The 14,291-nt window shown below is 42.8% G+C and overlaps 1 protein-coding gene across 5 annotated transcripts in view; it reads right to left on the bottom strand.

Annotated features, from left to right (window-relative positions):
• LOC112256568 (palmitoyltransferase ZDHHC14) overlaps positions 1–8,316 on the bottom strand; it is a 139,904-nt gene extending 131,588 nt beyond the window's left edge. Inside the window, exons 1-2 of one of the 5 annotated variants that reach the window (XM_042325453.1) lie at positions 7,815–8,313; positions 3,896–4,205 (exon numbers count right to left, since the gene is read on the bottom strand). In XM_042325453.1, the coding sequence (XP_042181387.1) occupies positions 3,896–4,140 (245 nt within the window). In that variant the 5' untranslated portion in view covers positions 4,141–4,205; positions 7,815–8,313. Of the gene's footprint in view, positions 1–1,166; positions 1,304–3,895; positions 4,206–6,986; positions 7,202–7,814 lie in introns of those variants that run through there. The other 4 variants (XM_042325455.1, XM_042325454.1, XM_042325459.1 and 1 more) reach the window with 4 other exon arrangements.
• Positions 8,317–14,291: the final 5,975 nt, after the last annotated feature.

Genomic DNA, 14,291 nt, shown 5'->3' with positions numbered 1-14,291 from the left:
ATGTTAAGAACATTTTTCCATTTGTCACATCCCGTGTGTGTGTGTGTGTGTGTGTGTGTGTGTGTGTGTGTGTGTGTGTGTGTGTGTGTGTAAAACAAGATCCTGCTTGCCAACACCCCCTCAAAAACCACACTAAACATACTCACCATAACACAACTGGTTAAACATTTCCATTACCCTTACATTTCGCCAAATGCAAAGTCATCATGTGTTAGTGGAAATTAGCGTTAGGTCACTACATCATCATGCGATCCCTGGCAGTAGCCTAACTGTTGCGCTGCGTGTTTTTGCTGCTGTGTGGCAGGAAGGAACTGGCCTTCCTTATTATTGAAGTAAAACATTCAGAATGAGGTCACACAGAGAGATGACATTCAGAATGAGGTCACACAGTGGGCAACCATAACACACATACCCACGCAACCACACATGAGAATCACACGAATGTACACTCACCTACCCACCCGATTATACAAGTCAGAGGGTGGAGAAATGCCCCATAAATTCAATAAATAATTCCATCCCTGCACACACAGAGACTTGCACGCCACATGTGGTAGATGTATATTTTACTCTCGAGACAATGTGGCAAACAAACAAAGGGGGATCTGCATCTCTCAGTCTTGCACACATTTCAGAGAGCGAGAAAAAGCAGCGGGTCTAATAGCAACCATAGTTGTCTGAGCTAAGCATCAACAGAGAGCGAGGAGAGAGGGCGGGAGCGGGCGTGCGAGCGAGTGAGGGCAAGAGCAAGCTTGAGAGGGAGAGGGTCACTGGATCTTGCGTGCCATCTATTATGATTTGCTGCATGTCACACACACACACACACACAAACACACACCTCATTTGTGCAGTGTCACAAGCTAGCTGCTTTAAATAAATAACTAAGCCTATGTTCAGTCCAGAATAGTTTTTCATAGACAAACAAGAGTTCAGACCATCTCCTTGGACAACGGGAAGTACTGTGGAACAAGGCTTACAGTACTTTCTAAAGGACATGAACTACAGTGCCTCAAAATAACTACTTCAAACATTTGTCTGAGTAAAACTTTTACAGGGGGAAAGGGGGAACACGTGCAAGTTGCATCAGAGCACATGGGCGTCTGGGCGGGAGCAACAGAACAGAATAATAAACAGACCAGAGTCTGGCTTTCACTAAGAGGGCTTACCATACATAAATAGCCGAGTATCTCTTTCTGAGATGGGGGGACAATAAGGGATGAAGACCACATCTGCTTTTCCTGCTGTCTCCCAAGCTTTACTGCTTCATACATCTCCGCTTTCTCTCCACCAACTGGAAGGAAGTCTGGAGAACGCAGAGAAACAATGGATGACCTCACCAGACTGGACCTCTGATGTGAGTTTAAGGCTAGTGACAGGCAGACAACCAAGCCTCTGCCATTTTTTTATTTTACCTTTATTTAACCATGCAAGTCAGTTAAGAACAAATTCTTATTTTCAATGACGGCCTAGGAACAGTGGGTTAACTACCTGTTCAGGGGCAGAACGACAGATTTGGCTACAACACACCTTCAACCTTGTTCATGATATGCATCTGAAGGAGAATGAGGAATGAGGGTTTAGCATTATGGCATCCAGGCAGGCACCAATAGGGATTATGCTAGACGTTCACGACAATGCCCTGGGCTGGACTAGCACCGGCCTGTGAAAGGTAGGAAATACACAGCAAATCTAGACACATTAAAGTCGAGGACAGCAAACCACAGTGAGCAGGTTCAATGTCCTGACTCGCACCCTGTCCGATAGATAGCTGGCTCCTCTCAGCTGAACAGGGGTGGACAGAGAGGATAGTCAGGAGGACTCGGGTGGCCTGCAGGTCTGGAGAGAGGAGATGCGACATTACTGAGCCTACGGTACTGAGCTCTCAGTCGTCCTCTGCTGTTCCTGTGAACGGAACACTGTAGTGATAAACAGAGGCAGCAGGCGACACCGAGAGACAGTGGCGGTTCAACTGGGCAGGGCAGGCAGGAAGGAAATTAAGCCCTAAGGGGTGTTTCACTAGGAAGCAGCTAGTATTCTCCAGGTGTGTGGATGGAGGTCCCTGTGTGAGGATTGGATGGTTACCAGGCTCTGCCACTTTCATCAATATACAGACAGCTCTGCACTGGCCAAAATATAACTTGTAGCCTATTTTTTACAGTGATGAATGCTCACAACCAGAGTTGTTCTTGGCGACTGGGGTTATGACAGTGACGGCACTGAGGTGGGTTTACACAAGTCTAGCTGATAAAGTTGGTGGAAGGCAGGAGGTCAACATCTCTCACATAATGCAGAGCACTACTAACGGAATGGAACCGGCAGCAGGTCAGGATTAGCAGAAATGACAACATGGAAAAGGTTTTTACATTGATATGACAAAGAATATACCCAGGTCTTGATCATGCATACAGAACCCCTAGTGAGAAAAGCTGCCTGTCCTGAATCAGCAACAACATCCAAGCCAAGGTAGGAAAAGAAGCAGATTGTGACAAGGAGTGATTCGTCAGGAGGACTAGCAGGGAGAGTGGATGACTGGTCCAACATAGAGCTACTGAGACATCCCTGTACTCCATGGGACGTAGGAGTCAATTTACAAACTGATGAAAATAGGAGAGTCAGTGGACCCCCCGGGTGACAGGTTGTCCAGCTGCTGAGATGCAGCAAGCACTGTTATAAAGCCAGGGACAGTGTGAGAGAGGAGAAGTGGGGACTCAGCTCTCTGGCTTTACAGGCTCAACACTTCACCACATGAAGTAAACAATGTGTCACAACAAATCAAATCAAAGTTTATTGGTCACCTACACAGATTTGCAGATGTTATGGCAGGTGCAGTAGAATGCTTGTAAAACAAGCAAGTCTGACAGATCTGTAGAAGTTTCCTAAAAACAGGGTAAACCAGTCCGGGCTGGGGAAATCTGGTACTTCAGAGAAGTCATATACTTTTGTTTCTCACTGCTGTGTTTAGAATGGATGGGGTTTGGATTACGTGTGTGTTGCTGTGTGTGTACGCAAGAGAGAAAGAATGAGGGAAGAGGAGTTGTCTAGAACAAAAATGCTAATGAAACTGGAATACATTTATTTGGAAAGGACTGACCATTTAAGGCTTATGCAGTCTAGGGGAAGTGGGATACCTAGTCAGTTGTACAACTGAAATGCCTTAAATCAACATCTACATCATCGGCGCACGGAACAGTGGGTTAATAACTACCTTGGTCAGGGGCAGAATGATAGATTTTTCCTCGTTAGCTCGGGGATTCAATCCAGCAACCTTTCGGTTACTGGCCCAACGCTCTAACCACTAGGCTACCTGTCGCCCCAATCTACATGCATGGACAAGTATCGTATAGTGCAGTCACTCAAACAAAGAGGCGGTGACTATGACAGACAAACAAGATCAGCCACACCTTTTCAAAAGAAACTAGGCAAGGGTTACCATGATTACTAACCCGAGAGGCAAATGGACATCAAGTAGGCTGTCCTGGCTGTCAGTAAGAGTGATGAATGAGAGTTAAGACAAGTAGCCTACCTACGCTACAGTATCTACCCTCTAATTAATTGCCATGACACTTCCAGAAAAATGTCTAAGATTAAACATTATAGCTGAGCTAACGGAATGAAAAGGCTTTAAACCCTCTGCCAACTCCAAGACGCTGCTCAATACGACAGCTCAGGGTGAAAGAGCACCTTGAGGAACAGTGAGTGAGAGAGCCACAGTCTCATCCACATGCAGGCCACCCCTGGCTAATACACAGTGACAGGTTGGGCCATAAACCCTGGCTCTTTGTTAGCTACAGTACACCAAAACTCCAGACAGCCCCAATGCCCAGTTCATAGGCAAAGTGGGCATGGCCAAAGAAACGATGGCAAAAATCAAAGGGCAAAACCTTCAGCTACTTACTCAAAAGCGAAGAAGAGTCCGCTTGTGACGAGAATTAGGACAAGGGTAAGGTAGAAGACCCCTGTCTGCCTGGCCATCATGATCCTCCCATTGCAGTAAAATTTATTCCGCCCTGGGAAGGCTTGCCATTTCCTCCTCTTTGGGATCCTCTTCTTGTATGGAGTCTCCATCGGGGTCGAGCTGCGAGTGCTGATCTGGCTGTACTCGCACTCTCGCATAGGCTCAGCAACCCTGAGATGCAGCATCAATGGTCACTCAGTGAGATCCCCCAACAGTTGAAGCAGTCCAGGGCCAGGGGGTACAAGCGCCGCTGTAATGAAAGCAACTATTATGTTACTGGAAAGAAAGTGGTCTGATTATAGCCTGGTCCCAGATCTGTGGGTGGTGTATACAGCCCGAGCCAACTCCTATGGTTGCTGTCATGCCAAAAAGACAATGAACAACAGTTGGCAAAACAACACAAACAGATCTGGGACCAGTCTGACTTTAGGATCACTTTTCATTTTTGTTTTATTATTGCTGATGAGGTTGTATGGATTTACAAGATTAGCTAGCTACCATTTAAGAAGTCATGTTTAATCAGACAGCTAATGTTTTATGAGTTCGTGTAGCTAAATCTCAGCACACACACATTTCTCTAGCATGACAACCAGACCTACTTGGCTACCCACTAGCTAGTTACAAGTGACAGCTTCTCACATGCTTGAAACTTTTCACTAGCTAGCTAGCAACTAGCAAGGAATTGTTTAATTTCCTTGGCCCTAGCCACACATTGTTATGGCGGTGAAAGGTGAATGCTTCCATACCCTAGCTGCTTTTAGCAACGCTAGTATTTACACACCAGCGCGGTAAGGACAGCCTAGTGGTTCGGACAGCTCCCTGCCATCCAGGATCGCTATATCAGGCGGTGTGAAAGAAAGGCCCGGAAAATCGTTAAAGACTCCAACAACCAAAGCCATAGACTGTTCTCTCTGCTTCCACACGGCAGGCGGTACCGGTGCATCAAGTCTGACACCAACAGGCTCACGAACAGCTTCTATCCCTTTGCCATAATACTGCTAAATAGCTAACAAAATGGCTGCATGGACTATTTTATTATTTTTGCACATTTTCTATGCATACTCAGAGCCCTACACTACGCACACTGATTCTCCAACACACATACAAACACTCACTCCATAATTTGCTCACACACACATAACATGCACATACATTTATACTGACTACACACACCCACTCACATATGCTGCTGCTACTCTGTTTATCATATATCCTGAGGCCTATTCACCTTACCCCTATACATATCTACCTCTATTGATCCAGTATCACTGCACATTGTAAATTAGTATTGGAACTGACCCTGTATATAGTATGCTTACTTACTTTATTGTGTTCTTCTTATATCTTGTGTTTTTGTTATACCTTATTATTTGTAGTATTACATTGTTATTGATTATTGCATTGTTGGGGTTAGAGCTTGAAAGAAAGGCATTTCACTGTACTTAAGCAAGTGCCATTAAAACTTGAAACTAGCGTTGCTCGGAATTATCTTACAAAAAAAACAAATAGTCCACAGGAAGCCAAAAGTTAAATAAAATTCAATTTCAGCTTACTCTGCTGTTTATGCAAGGGGGGTGGAGAAAGACATCTAATAAAACATTTGCACAAAAAGTAATAATAATAACAACCACACTTGCACAAAAAGCAGAACTGACCTTACTGAGGAACTGCATGGCTCTACAACAGACCCACCTGTGTAAATTCTGTTTAGTTATGTCCCATCGTGTTTTTTAATCATAAGGACCAAGGCTACAGACAATCGACACAGTAAGTTGAAATAGTTTTCGGTGGACTATTCCTTTTTATTGCAAGCTAATTCCCAGCAACCCTAGTGTAAATATTAGAGTTGCTAAAAGCAGCTAACAATCCACCCAAAACCACTTATTCCTTTGTGATAAATGAGCACAATATTTGTGTGAACAAATGTTTAATTTTTGTGTTATACGCCATCATAATAAGGTTGGTAGCACCATTGAAAATCTTTGTGGAAATCTGTTGCAGCTCAAGTCGACTACAAAATCCGCAATATAATGGACTGGCTGGCTGGCTAGCTAAACACAACAATACCGAAGACAATATCAGCATGTAACGTAGCTAGTTAGCTGTAAAAATCGCCTAAACAAATTGCACTATCAATGTTGGAGTCTACAATCTCACCATGTTCAACCTGCTGATCGATCTCCCTCACCCATTATTTTTATTTCTACTTTGCACATTCTTCCACTGCAAATCTACCATTCCAGTGTTTTACTTGCTATATTGTATTTACTTTGCCACTATGGCCTTTTTTTCGCCTTTACCTCCCTTATCTCACCTCATTTGCTCACATCGTATATAGACTTGTTTATACTGTATTATTGACTGTGTTTGTTTTACTCCATGTGTAACTCTGTGTCGAACTGCTTTGCTTTATCTTGGCCAGGTCACAATTGTAAATGATAACTTGTTCTCAACTTGCCTACCTGGTTAAATAAAGGTGAAATAAAAATAAATAAATAAATAAACAGAGTGGATTCTAACATTCGCAACGGCGGATATACTTTTAAGGAGATGGGAAAAGTTGCCCATGCAACGTAAATGGGCCGCAAGGTGCTTTCTATAATATCTGTGGCAACAGCACCAAGCAATACACCCTAGGCCCTCCATTAAATAACTAATTTCTTGAGGTAGGAAACTCGCAATAATATTATCAATGGCTCATTTGAGAGAAGGCATTCTCCCGAGTTATGACATCTGACAGTATTGAAATCTGACATGTATGATAGACGTTTTTGCGATCTAAAAGTCGTATTCATATTAACTTCCAGAGCAGTGAGAGGTTTTATCACGGTGCTACGTCATGCCTGCCGGATTTATGCCTGCTTGAACGCCAATAACTCAGAAACGCATGAAAACATTAAATGACCCAGGGAATCGTTAGAACATCACTCAGAGATGCACAAAAACAATATAACATTCAAAATGGGTGAACCTTTCCTTTAGACCTTTATATGTTAGCTAGTGTAAAGCATAACAGGCACATTTAACTAACCTCTTCTTGGCGATAATTTAATTCTCTCGATTCGGGCAAAAAGTTTCTTATACATGTCGTGCCCAGTTGCAGGTGGTTCTCCAAAAAACAGAGAATATTCAGAAATATATTAAATCCACGTTTGGCACCGAGTGAGGAGTTCCCATGCCATTTTAGTTGCCAGAGATCTTGCATTTCCCAGCATCTTTGCAGGAACTAATCGCGGCCACGTGCGGAACTAAATGACAGCGCGACCAAAACAAAGATCTACAGACATGCAAGAGGCATTTGTAACTCTACAAAACGTGGATTTGATACTTTTCTGAATATTATCTGTTTTTTGGAGAACCACCTGCAACTGGACACGGATATGTATAAGATATCATTTTCTCACGAATTGAGAACTTAAAGTATCGCCAAGAATAGGTTATTTGAAAGTTTGTCTGCTATGTTTTACACTAGTTAGTTAATGTAACGGGATGTACAGAAGCGTTCATATCACCGCGGTAACAATGTGTAGTTAGCTAACGGAACTAACATTACCAAATAATCAAACGTTAACTAATGTTACGTGAAAATCATCCGGCAAATGTACTTTACGGCTAGGTATAGACAGCTAACGTTAGCTAGTAGCAAACTACCAACACAAAATAAAATGCAGCTAGCTAAGCTAACGACATTGTAACATACTTGTATTGAAACTCGGGGGGGCTTCTGAGTGTTCTGTCGTTTCCTGTAAATCAATACCGGTTTTCATTCAGCAAACATTACGGTCACATCAGCAGCGGCATACCATCACAGAAACCTAATCCCTCTAACGTTAGTGTTTCGACCCCTCTGACAGCTCACCAAAGTAAGTCGACACTGCTTGTGGTACGGCACTTTTTTCCGCTCTTGTATCCGGGTTTGTTGCGAACTGCAGTCGAAACCAATATCATCCTTTCTCTCTGAATTACAATACGTTTATGCCTGGTCTGAAAACACCAAACGCTTCATTCATAGATAGTCAGTGTATAGAACGGTCATCGGTCCCACGCCACACCACTTTAACCGCAGCAGATAGCGCGAGGGATGTTTAGAAGATATGCTCCATCCTGGCTCTCTTGGGTAGTCGTTGCGCGCAGTACGAAAGATCGCTTCTTCCAGCTAGCTACAGACATCCCAAATCTGAGGATATTCCGATCATTGTGCCACGTACTCCTTCGCTTGCGCGATACACTATTCCGAGACAGGCTGCTGAAACATCGATATCACACACTGTGTTTGCTATATTGTTGGGAAAGTATTCCCACTGCTGCCACCCTCACGTTGCGCTGCTCATTGCAACAAGAAAACGTTACCACAGACGTAGCACACAGCTCCTCCTCTTTTTTGGGGGGTCAGTGGATAGCTGTGCAACAGGAATTATGGGGAATGTAGCTAGTGAACCATTATATAATTGATTGCACATCTGGATAGAAAATGAAAACAAATGTCCAATGCTTGAATGATACAAAAAAAATAGCATTAATGTCGTCAATAATAGAACAATATGATCAATAGATTATGAAAATTAGACCCTGTTAGATCCTTAATTCTAGTCTACTACTATGTTGGCGCCAGCAGGGGAATGAATACTTATCATGTAGATAGATGGGGGACTGTGGTGCCCAAAAGCTCGTTTTAGCATGGGCAGTGCGATTGAGGACTTTCACCATTTTGAAGTAGTCAACTGGGTGGGATTTCATATGGGTTAATGCAGAGATACTGTATATACTGACGATATGTTCTTGTCTCCGCCCTAACAATGGGAGTCATTCTCGCAAAGGAGGGAAGGCAGGCTGTCTATTTATTGGTCTGCTTATCGCTGTATTCCGCCTTGGACAGATTTTGACTGGAGTGGACCCTCCCGCTTCACCTCTTCCTCTGGTTAAGGATGGATCACATTATTCCATCCAGGTCACCAGGAGGGGTCAGCCAATGAATTATACTCGTGAGCAAACATTCCATAACTGTAAATCGCCAACATTGTCTTTATACCTGTTCAAACAACACATTCCAGGTGGCAGTATGCACCTTTGTTTGTTTGCCAACTCATAGAAGGAGTAGAAGAAGAAAATTGACTACTTTGAAATGGAGAGGGCCTCAATGGCGCTGCCTGTTCTCTCACAGATGCCATAATGGGACAGATGAAATTATACGATGTGTATATTATACGAATTATACAGTGCCCTCAAAGTAGTGATACCCCTTGACTTACTCAACGTTTGTTTTGTGAAAAAGAATTCTACATAAATAAATCAAATTCTCACCCACGTACACACAATACCCTATAATGACAGAGTGGAAAAACATGTTTTTAGAAATGTTTGCGAATTTATTGAAAATGAAACACAAAAATATAATATGCAGAAGTATTCACACCCCTGAGTCACCTTTGGCAGCGATTACAGCTGTGAGTCTCTAAGTGCGTTGCACATCTGGATTGTACAATATTTGCATTTTTTATTTTTTATTCTTCAAGTTCTGTCCAGTTGGTGTTGATCATTGCTAGGCAGCCATTTTAAAGTCTTGCCATAGATTGACAAGACGATTTAAGTCAAAACTGTAACTAGGCCACTCAGGAACATTCCATGTCATCTTGGTAAGCAACACCAGTGCATATTTGGCCTTGTGTTTTAGGCTATTGATGAAGCCACCACCATGCTTGAAAATATGGAGGGTGGTACTCAGTGATATGTTGTGTTGGATTTGCCCCAAACATAACACTTTGTATTCAGGACATAAAGATAATTTATTTTTACGTTTGTGCGTTATTGCAAACAGGATGCATGTTTTGGAATATTTGTATTCTGTACAGGCTTCCTTTTTTTCATTTTGTCATTTAGGTTAGTGTTGTGGAGTAACTACCATGTTGTTGATTCATCCTCACTTCTCTCCTATCACAGCCTTTAAACTCTGTAACTGTTGGCCTCATGGTGAAATCCATGAGCGGTTTCCTTCCTCTCCGACAACTGAGTTAGGAAGGATGCCTGTATCTTTTCAGTGACTGGGTGTATTGATACCATCCAAAGTGTAATTAATAACTTCACCATGCTCGAAGGCATATTCAATATCTGGTTGTTGTTTGTTTTTTTACCTATCTACCAATAGTTGCACTTCTTTGCAAGGCATTGAAAAACATCCCTGGTCTTTGTGGTTGAATCTGTGTTTGAAATTCACTGCTCAAATAAGGAACGTTACAGATAATTGTGTGTGTGGGGTACAGAGATGAGGTAATCATTCAAAAATCATGTTAAAGATTTACTGCACACAGAGTCCATGCAACTTATTATGTGACTTGTTCAGCAAATTTGTACTCCTTAACTTATTTAGGCTTGCCATAGCAAAGGGGTTGGATACTTATTGACTCACGACATTTCAGCTTTTCATTTTTTATTAATTTGTAAACATTTCCAAAAATATAATTCCACTTTCACATTATGGGGTATTGTGTGTGGGCCAGTGACACATCATCTAAATTTAATCAAGTTTAAATTCAGGTTGTAACACAACAAAATGTGGAAAAAGTCAAGGGGTGTGAATACATTCTGAAGGCACTGTATATGCCATTTAACAAATGCTTTTATCCAAAGCGACTTACAGTTATCCATACATGCATTTTACAAATGGGTGGTCCTGGGAATTGAATCCACTGCCCTGGAGTTACAAGCACAATGCTATACCAACTGAGCTATCTTAAGTCTATGATATGCACACAGAGTGAGACATGTCCCCTAATGCTAGCCTCGTCACTTGATGATGCAAGATCCTGAGGTACTGCTTTGGTCATGGTGATGTAATTTTCGTGGGATCTTCACTCGCTATTGACCGGAGGTGGGACCAAGTCATTGTTTTACAAGTCACAATTAAGTCTCAAGTCCCAAGTCAAGACAGGCAAGTCCGAGTCAAGTCTCAAGTCAAGAACGTCAAGTATCAAGTTCTAAACTTTGAGTTTCCAGTCCTAAACAAGTCAAAATGTGCTCTTCACCAAATGTAATACCATTTCATATTTTTAACAATAGTGATCAACTATCGAGGATCGCTATGGGGCGCAATCGGACGATGTAGGCTTGTACACAATGGCCCAACCTTAACACACTCTCTCTCTGTGTGGTTACTGTAGGCTAACGTATGTCAATGGTTTTAGGAACAGCAGTCACATCAGGGAGGATTTAGGCTACCAATCTTGGGTGCAATGATCACGTTCCCGCACTGACTAACTGTGTGGAGGTTCATCGATTTAACGTTATGTTAGCCTACATGATACACCAGTAAAGTAATAAAATATATAGCTGTTGGCTAAATTAGCCACGACTTAACGTTCTTTGTGTAGCTTCAAATGTCAAACAAAGTTGGAAATTGATTGGCTGCTGTACGATTGAAGCTGTAATCTGTTAAATGAAGAGTTGATGTCCTGCACACTTTTTTTAATAGCATCATTTGTAATATTTGGGCTTGGGGAGGGTATATAGTCAGGTCGAGTCATAAGACTCAAGTCCAAGTCAAGTCACGAGTCATTGGTGTTAAAGTCAAAGTCGAATTGCAAGTAATCATATTTGTGACTCGAGTCTGACTTGAGTCCAAGTCATGTGACTCGAGTCCACACCTCTGCTATTGACTCCCTTGTACCACCTACACACCCCTGCCTTCCTCCACGTCTCCTAGTCTAAACAATGCCTGGGTTCAGGCTTGATTCACTCAATCATTCCCACAGTCCTACACTCAGAACTCTCTGAGTCATTGGACATACAGTACATAGGTACAGTGCACTCGGAAAGTATTCAGACCCCTTGAAATTCAAAAAAATTGTAACATTACAGCCTTATTCTAAAATGGATGAAATAAAAACAAATCCTCATCAATCTGCACACAATACCCCATAATGACAAAGCGAAAACAGAAATACCTTAATTACATAAGTATTCAGACCCTTTGCTATGAGACTCAAAATTGAGCTCATGATAATCCTGTTTCCATTGATCATCCTTGAGAGGTTTCTACAACTTGATTGGAGTCCACCTGTGGTAAATTCAATTGACTGGACACGATTTGGAAAGACACACACCTGTCTATATAAGGTCCCACAAATGACGGTGCAGGTCAGAGCAGAAACCAAGCCATGAGGTTGATGGAATTGTCCGTTGACCTCTGAGACAGGATTGTGTCGATCCACAGAAGGGTACCAAAAAATGTATTCAGCATGGACTGGTCCCCAAGAACACAGTGGCCTCCATTATTCCTAAATGGAGGAAGTTTAGAACCACCAAGACTCTTCCTAGTGCTGGCCACCCAGCCAAACTGAGCAATCGGGGGAGAAGGGCCTTGGTCACGGAGGTGACCAAGAACCCGATGGTCACTCTGACAGAGCTCCAGAGATCCTCTGTGGAGATGGGAGAACCTTCCAGAAGGACAACCATCTTTCCAGCACTCCACCAATCAGGCCTTTATGATAGAGTGGCCAGATGGAAGCCACTCCTCAGTAAAAGGCACCTGACAGCCCGCTGGAGTTTGCCAAAAAGCACCTAAAGGAGTCTCAGACCATGAGAAACAAGATTCTCTGGACTGATGAAACCAAGATTGAACTCAAGTGTCACGTCTGGAGGAAACCTGGCGCCATCCCTATAGTGTAGCATGGTGGTGGCAGCGTCATGCTAGGGGGATGTTTTTCAGTGGAAAAGATGAACGGAGCAAAATATAGAGAGATCCTTGATGAAAACCTGCTCCAGAGAGCTCAGGACCTTAGACTGGGGGCGACCGGACAACAACCATAAGCACACAGTCAAGACAACACAGGAGTGGTTTCGGGACAAGTCTCTGAATATCCTTGAGTGGCCCAGCCAGAACCTGGATTTGAACCCCATCGAACATCTCTTGCGAGACCTGAAAATAGCTGTGCAGCAACACTCCCCATCCAACATGACAGAGCTTGAGAGGATCTGCAGAGAGGAATGTAAGAAACTCCCCAAATACAGGTGTGCCAAGCTTGTAGCGTCATACCCAAGAAGACTCGAGGCTGTGATCGGTCTGAATACTTGTAAATGTGATATTTCAGTTTATCATTTTTTCTAAATTTGCAGACATTTACAGTACCTTGCAAAAGTATTCACCCCCTTGGCATTTTTAGTATTTTGTTGCATTACAACCTGTAATTTAAATTGATTTTTATTTGGATTTCATGTAATGGACATACACAAAATAGTCCAAATCGGTGAAGTGAATTGAAAAAAATTACTTATATGTGCATATATATATACACCCCCTTTGCTATGAAGCCCCTAAATAAGATCTGGTGCAACCAATTACCTTCAGAAGTCACATAATTAGTTAAATAAAGTCCACAAGTCCACCTGTGTGCAATCTAAGTGTCACATGAACTGTCACATGATCTCAGTATATACACCTGTTCTGAAATGCCCCAGAGTCTGCAACACCACTAATCAAGGGGCACCACCAAGCAAGCGACACTATGGAGACCAAGGAGCTCTCCGAACAGGTCAGGGACAAAGTTGTGGAGAAGTACAGATCAAGGTTGGGTTATAAAAAAAAACATCAGAAACTTTGAACATCCCACGTAGCACCATTAAATCCATTATTAAAAAATGGAAAGAATATGGCACCACAAACCCGCCGAGAGAGGGCCGCCCACCAACACTCACAGACCATGCAAGGAGGGCATTAATCAGAGAGGCAACAAAGAGACCAAAGATAACCCTGAAGGAGCTGCAAAGCTCCACAGCGGAGATTGGAGTATCTGTCCATAGGACCACTTTAAGCCGTACACTCCACAGAGCTGGGCTTTACGGAAGTGGCCAGAAAAAAGTAAGCAAACACGTTTGGTGTTCTCCAAAAGGCATGTGGGAGACTCCCCAAACATATGGAAGAAGGTACTCTGGTCAGATGAGACTAAAATGTAGCTTTACGGCCATCAAGGAAAATGCTATGTCTGGCACAAACCCAACACCCCGAAAACACCATGTTTTTCATCGGCAGGGACTGGGAAACTGGTCAGAATTGAAGGAATGATGGATGGCGCTATATTCAGGGAAATTCTTGAGGGAAGCCTGTTTCAGTCTTCCAGAGATTTGAGACTGGGATGGAGTTTCACCTTCCAGCAGGACAATGACCCTAAGCATACTGCTCAAGCAACACTCGAGTGGTTTAAGTGGAAACATTTACATTGTTTGGAATGTAGTCAAAGCCCAGAGCCTTTGCCTTAGCCCAAAGCCTTAGTCAAAGCCCAGACCTCAATCCAATTGAGAATCTGTGGTATGACTTAAAGATTGCTGTACACAAGCAGAGCCCATC

The sequence above is a fragment of the Oncorhynchus tshawytscha genome, linkage group LG08, assembly GCF_018296145.1.
Source record: "Oncorhynchus tshawytscha isolate Ot180627B linkage group LG08, Otsh_v2.0, whole genome shotgun sequence".
Classification (NCBI taxonomy): domain Eukaryota; kingdom Metazoa; phylum Chordata; class Actinopteri; order Salmoniformes; family Salmonidae; genus Oncorhynchus; species Oncorhynchus tshawytscha.
The sequence above is the reverse complement of the archived record's forward strand: the minus strand, read 5'-3'. Positions and strand labels throughout refer to the sequence as shown.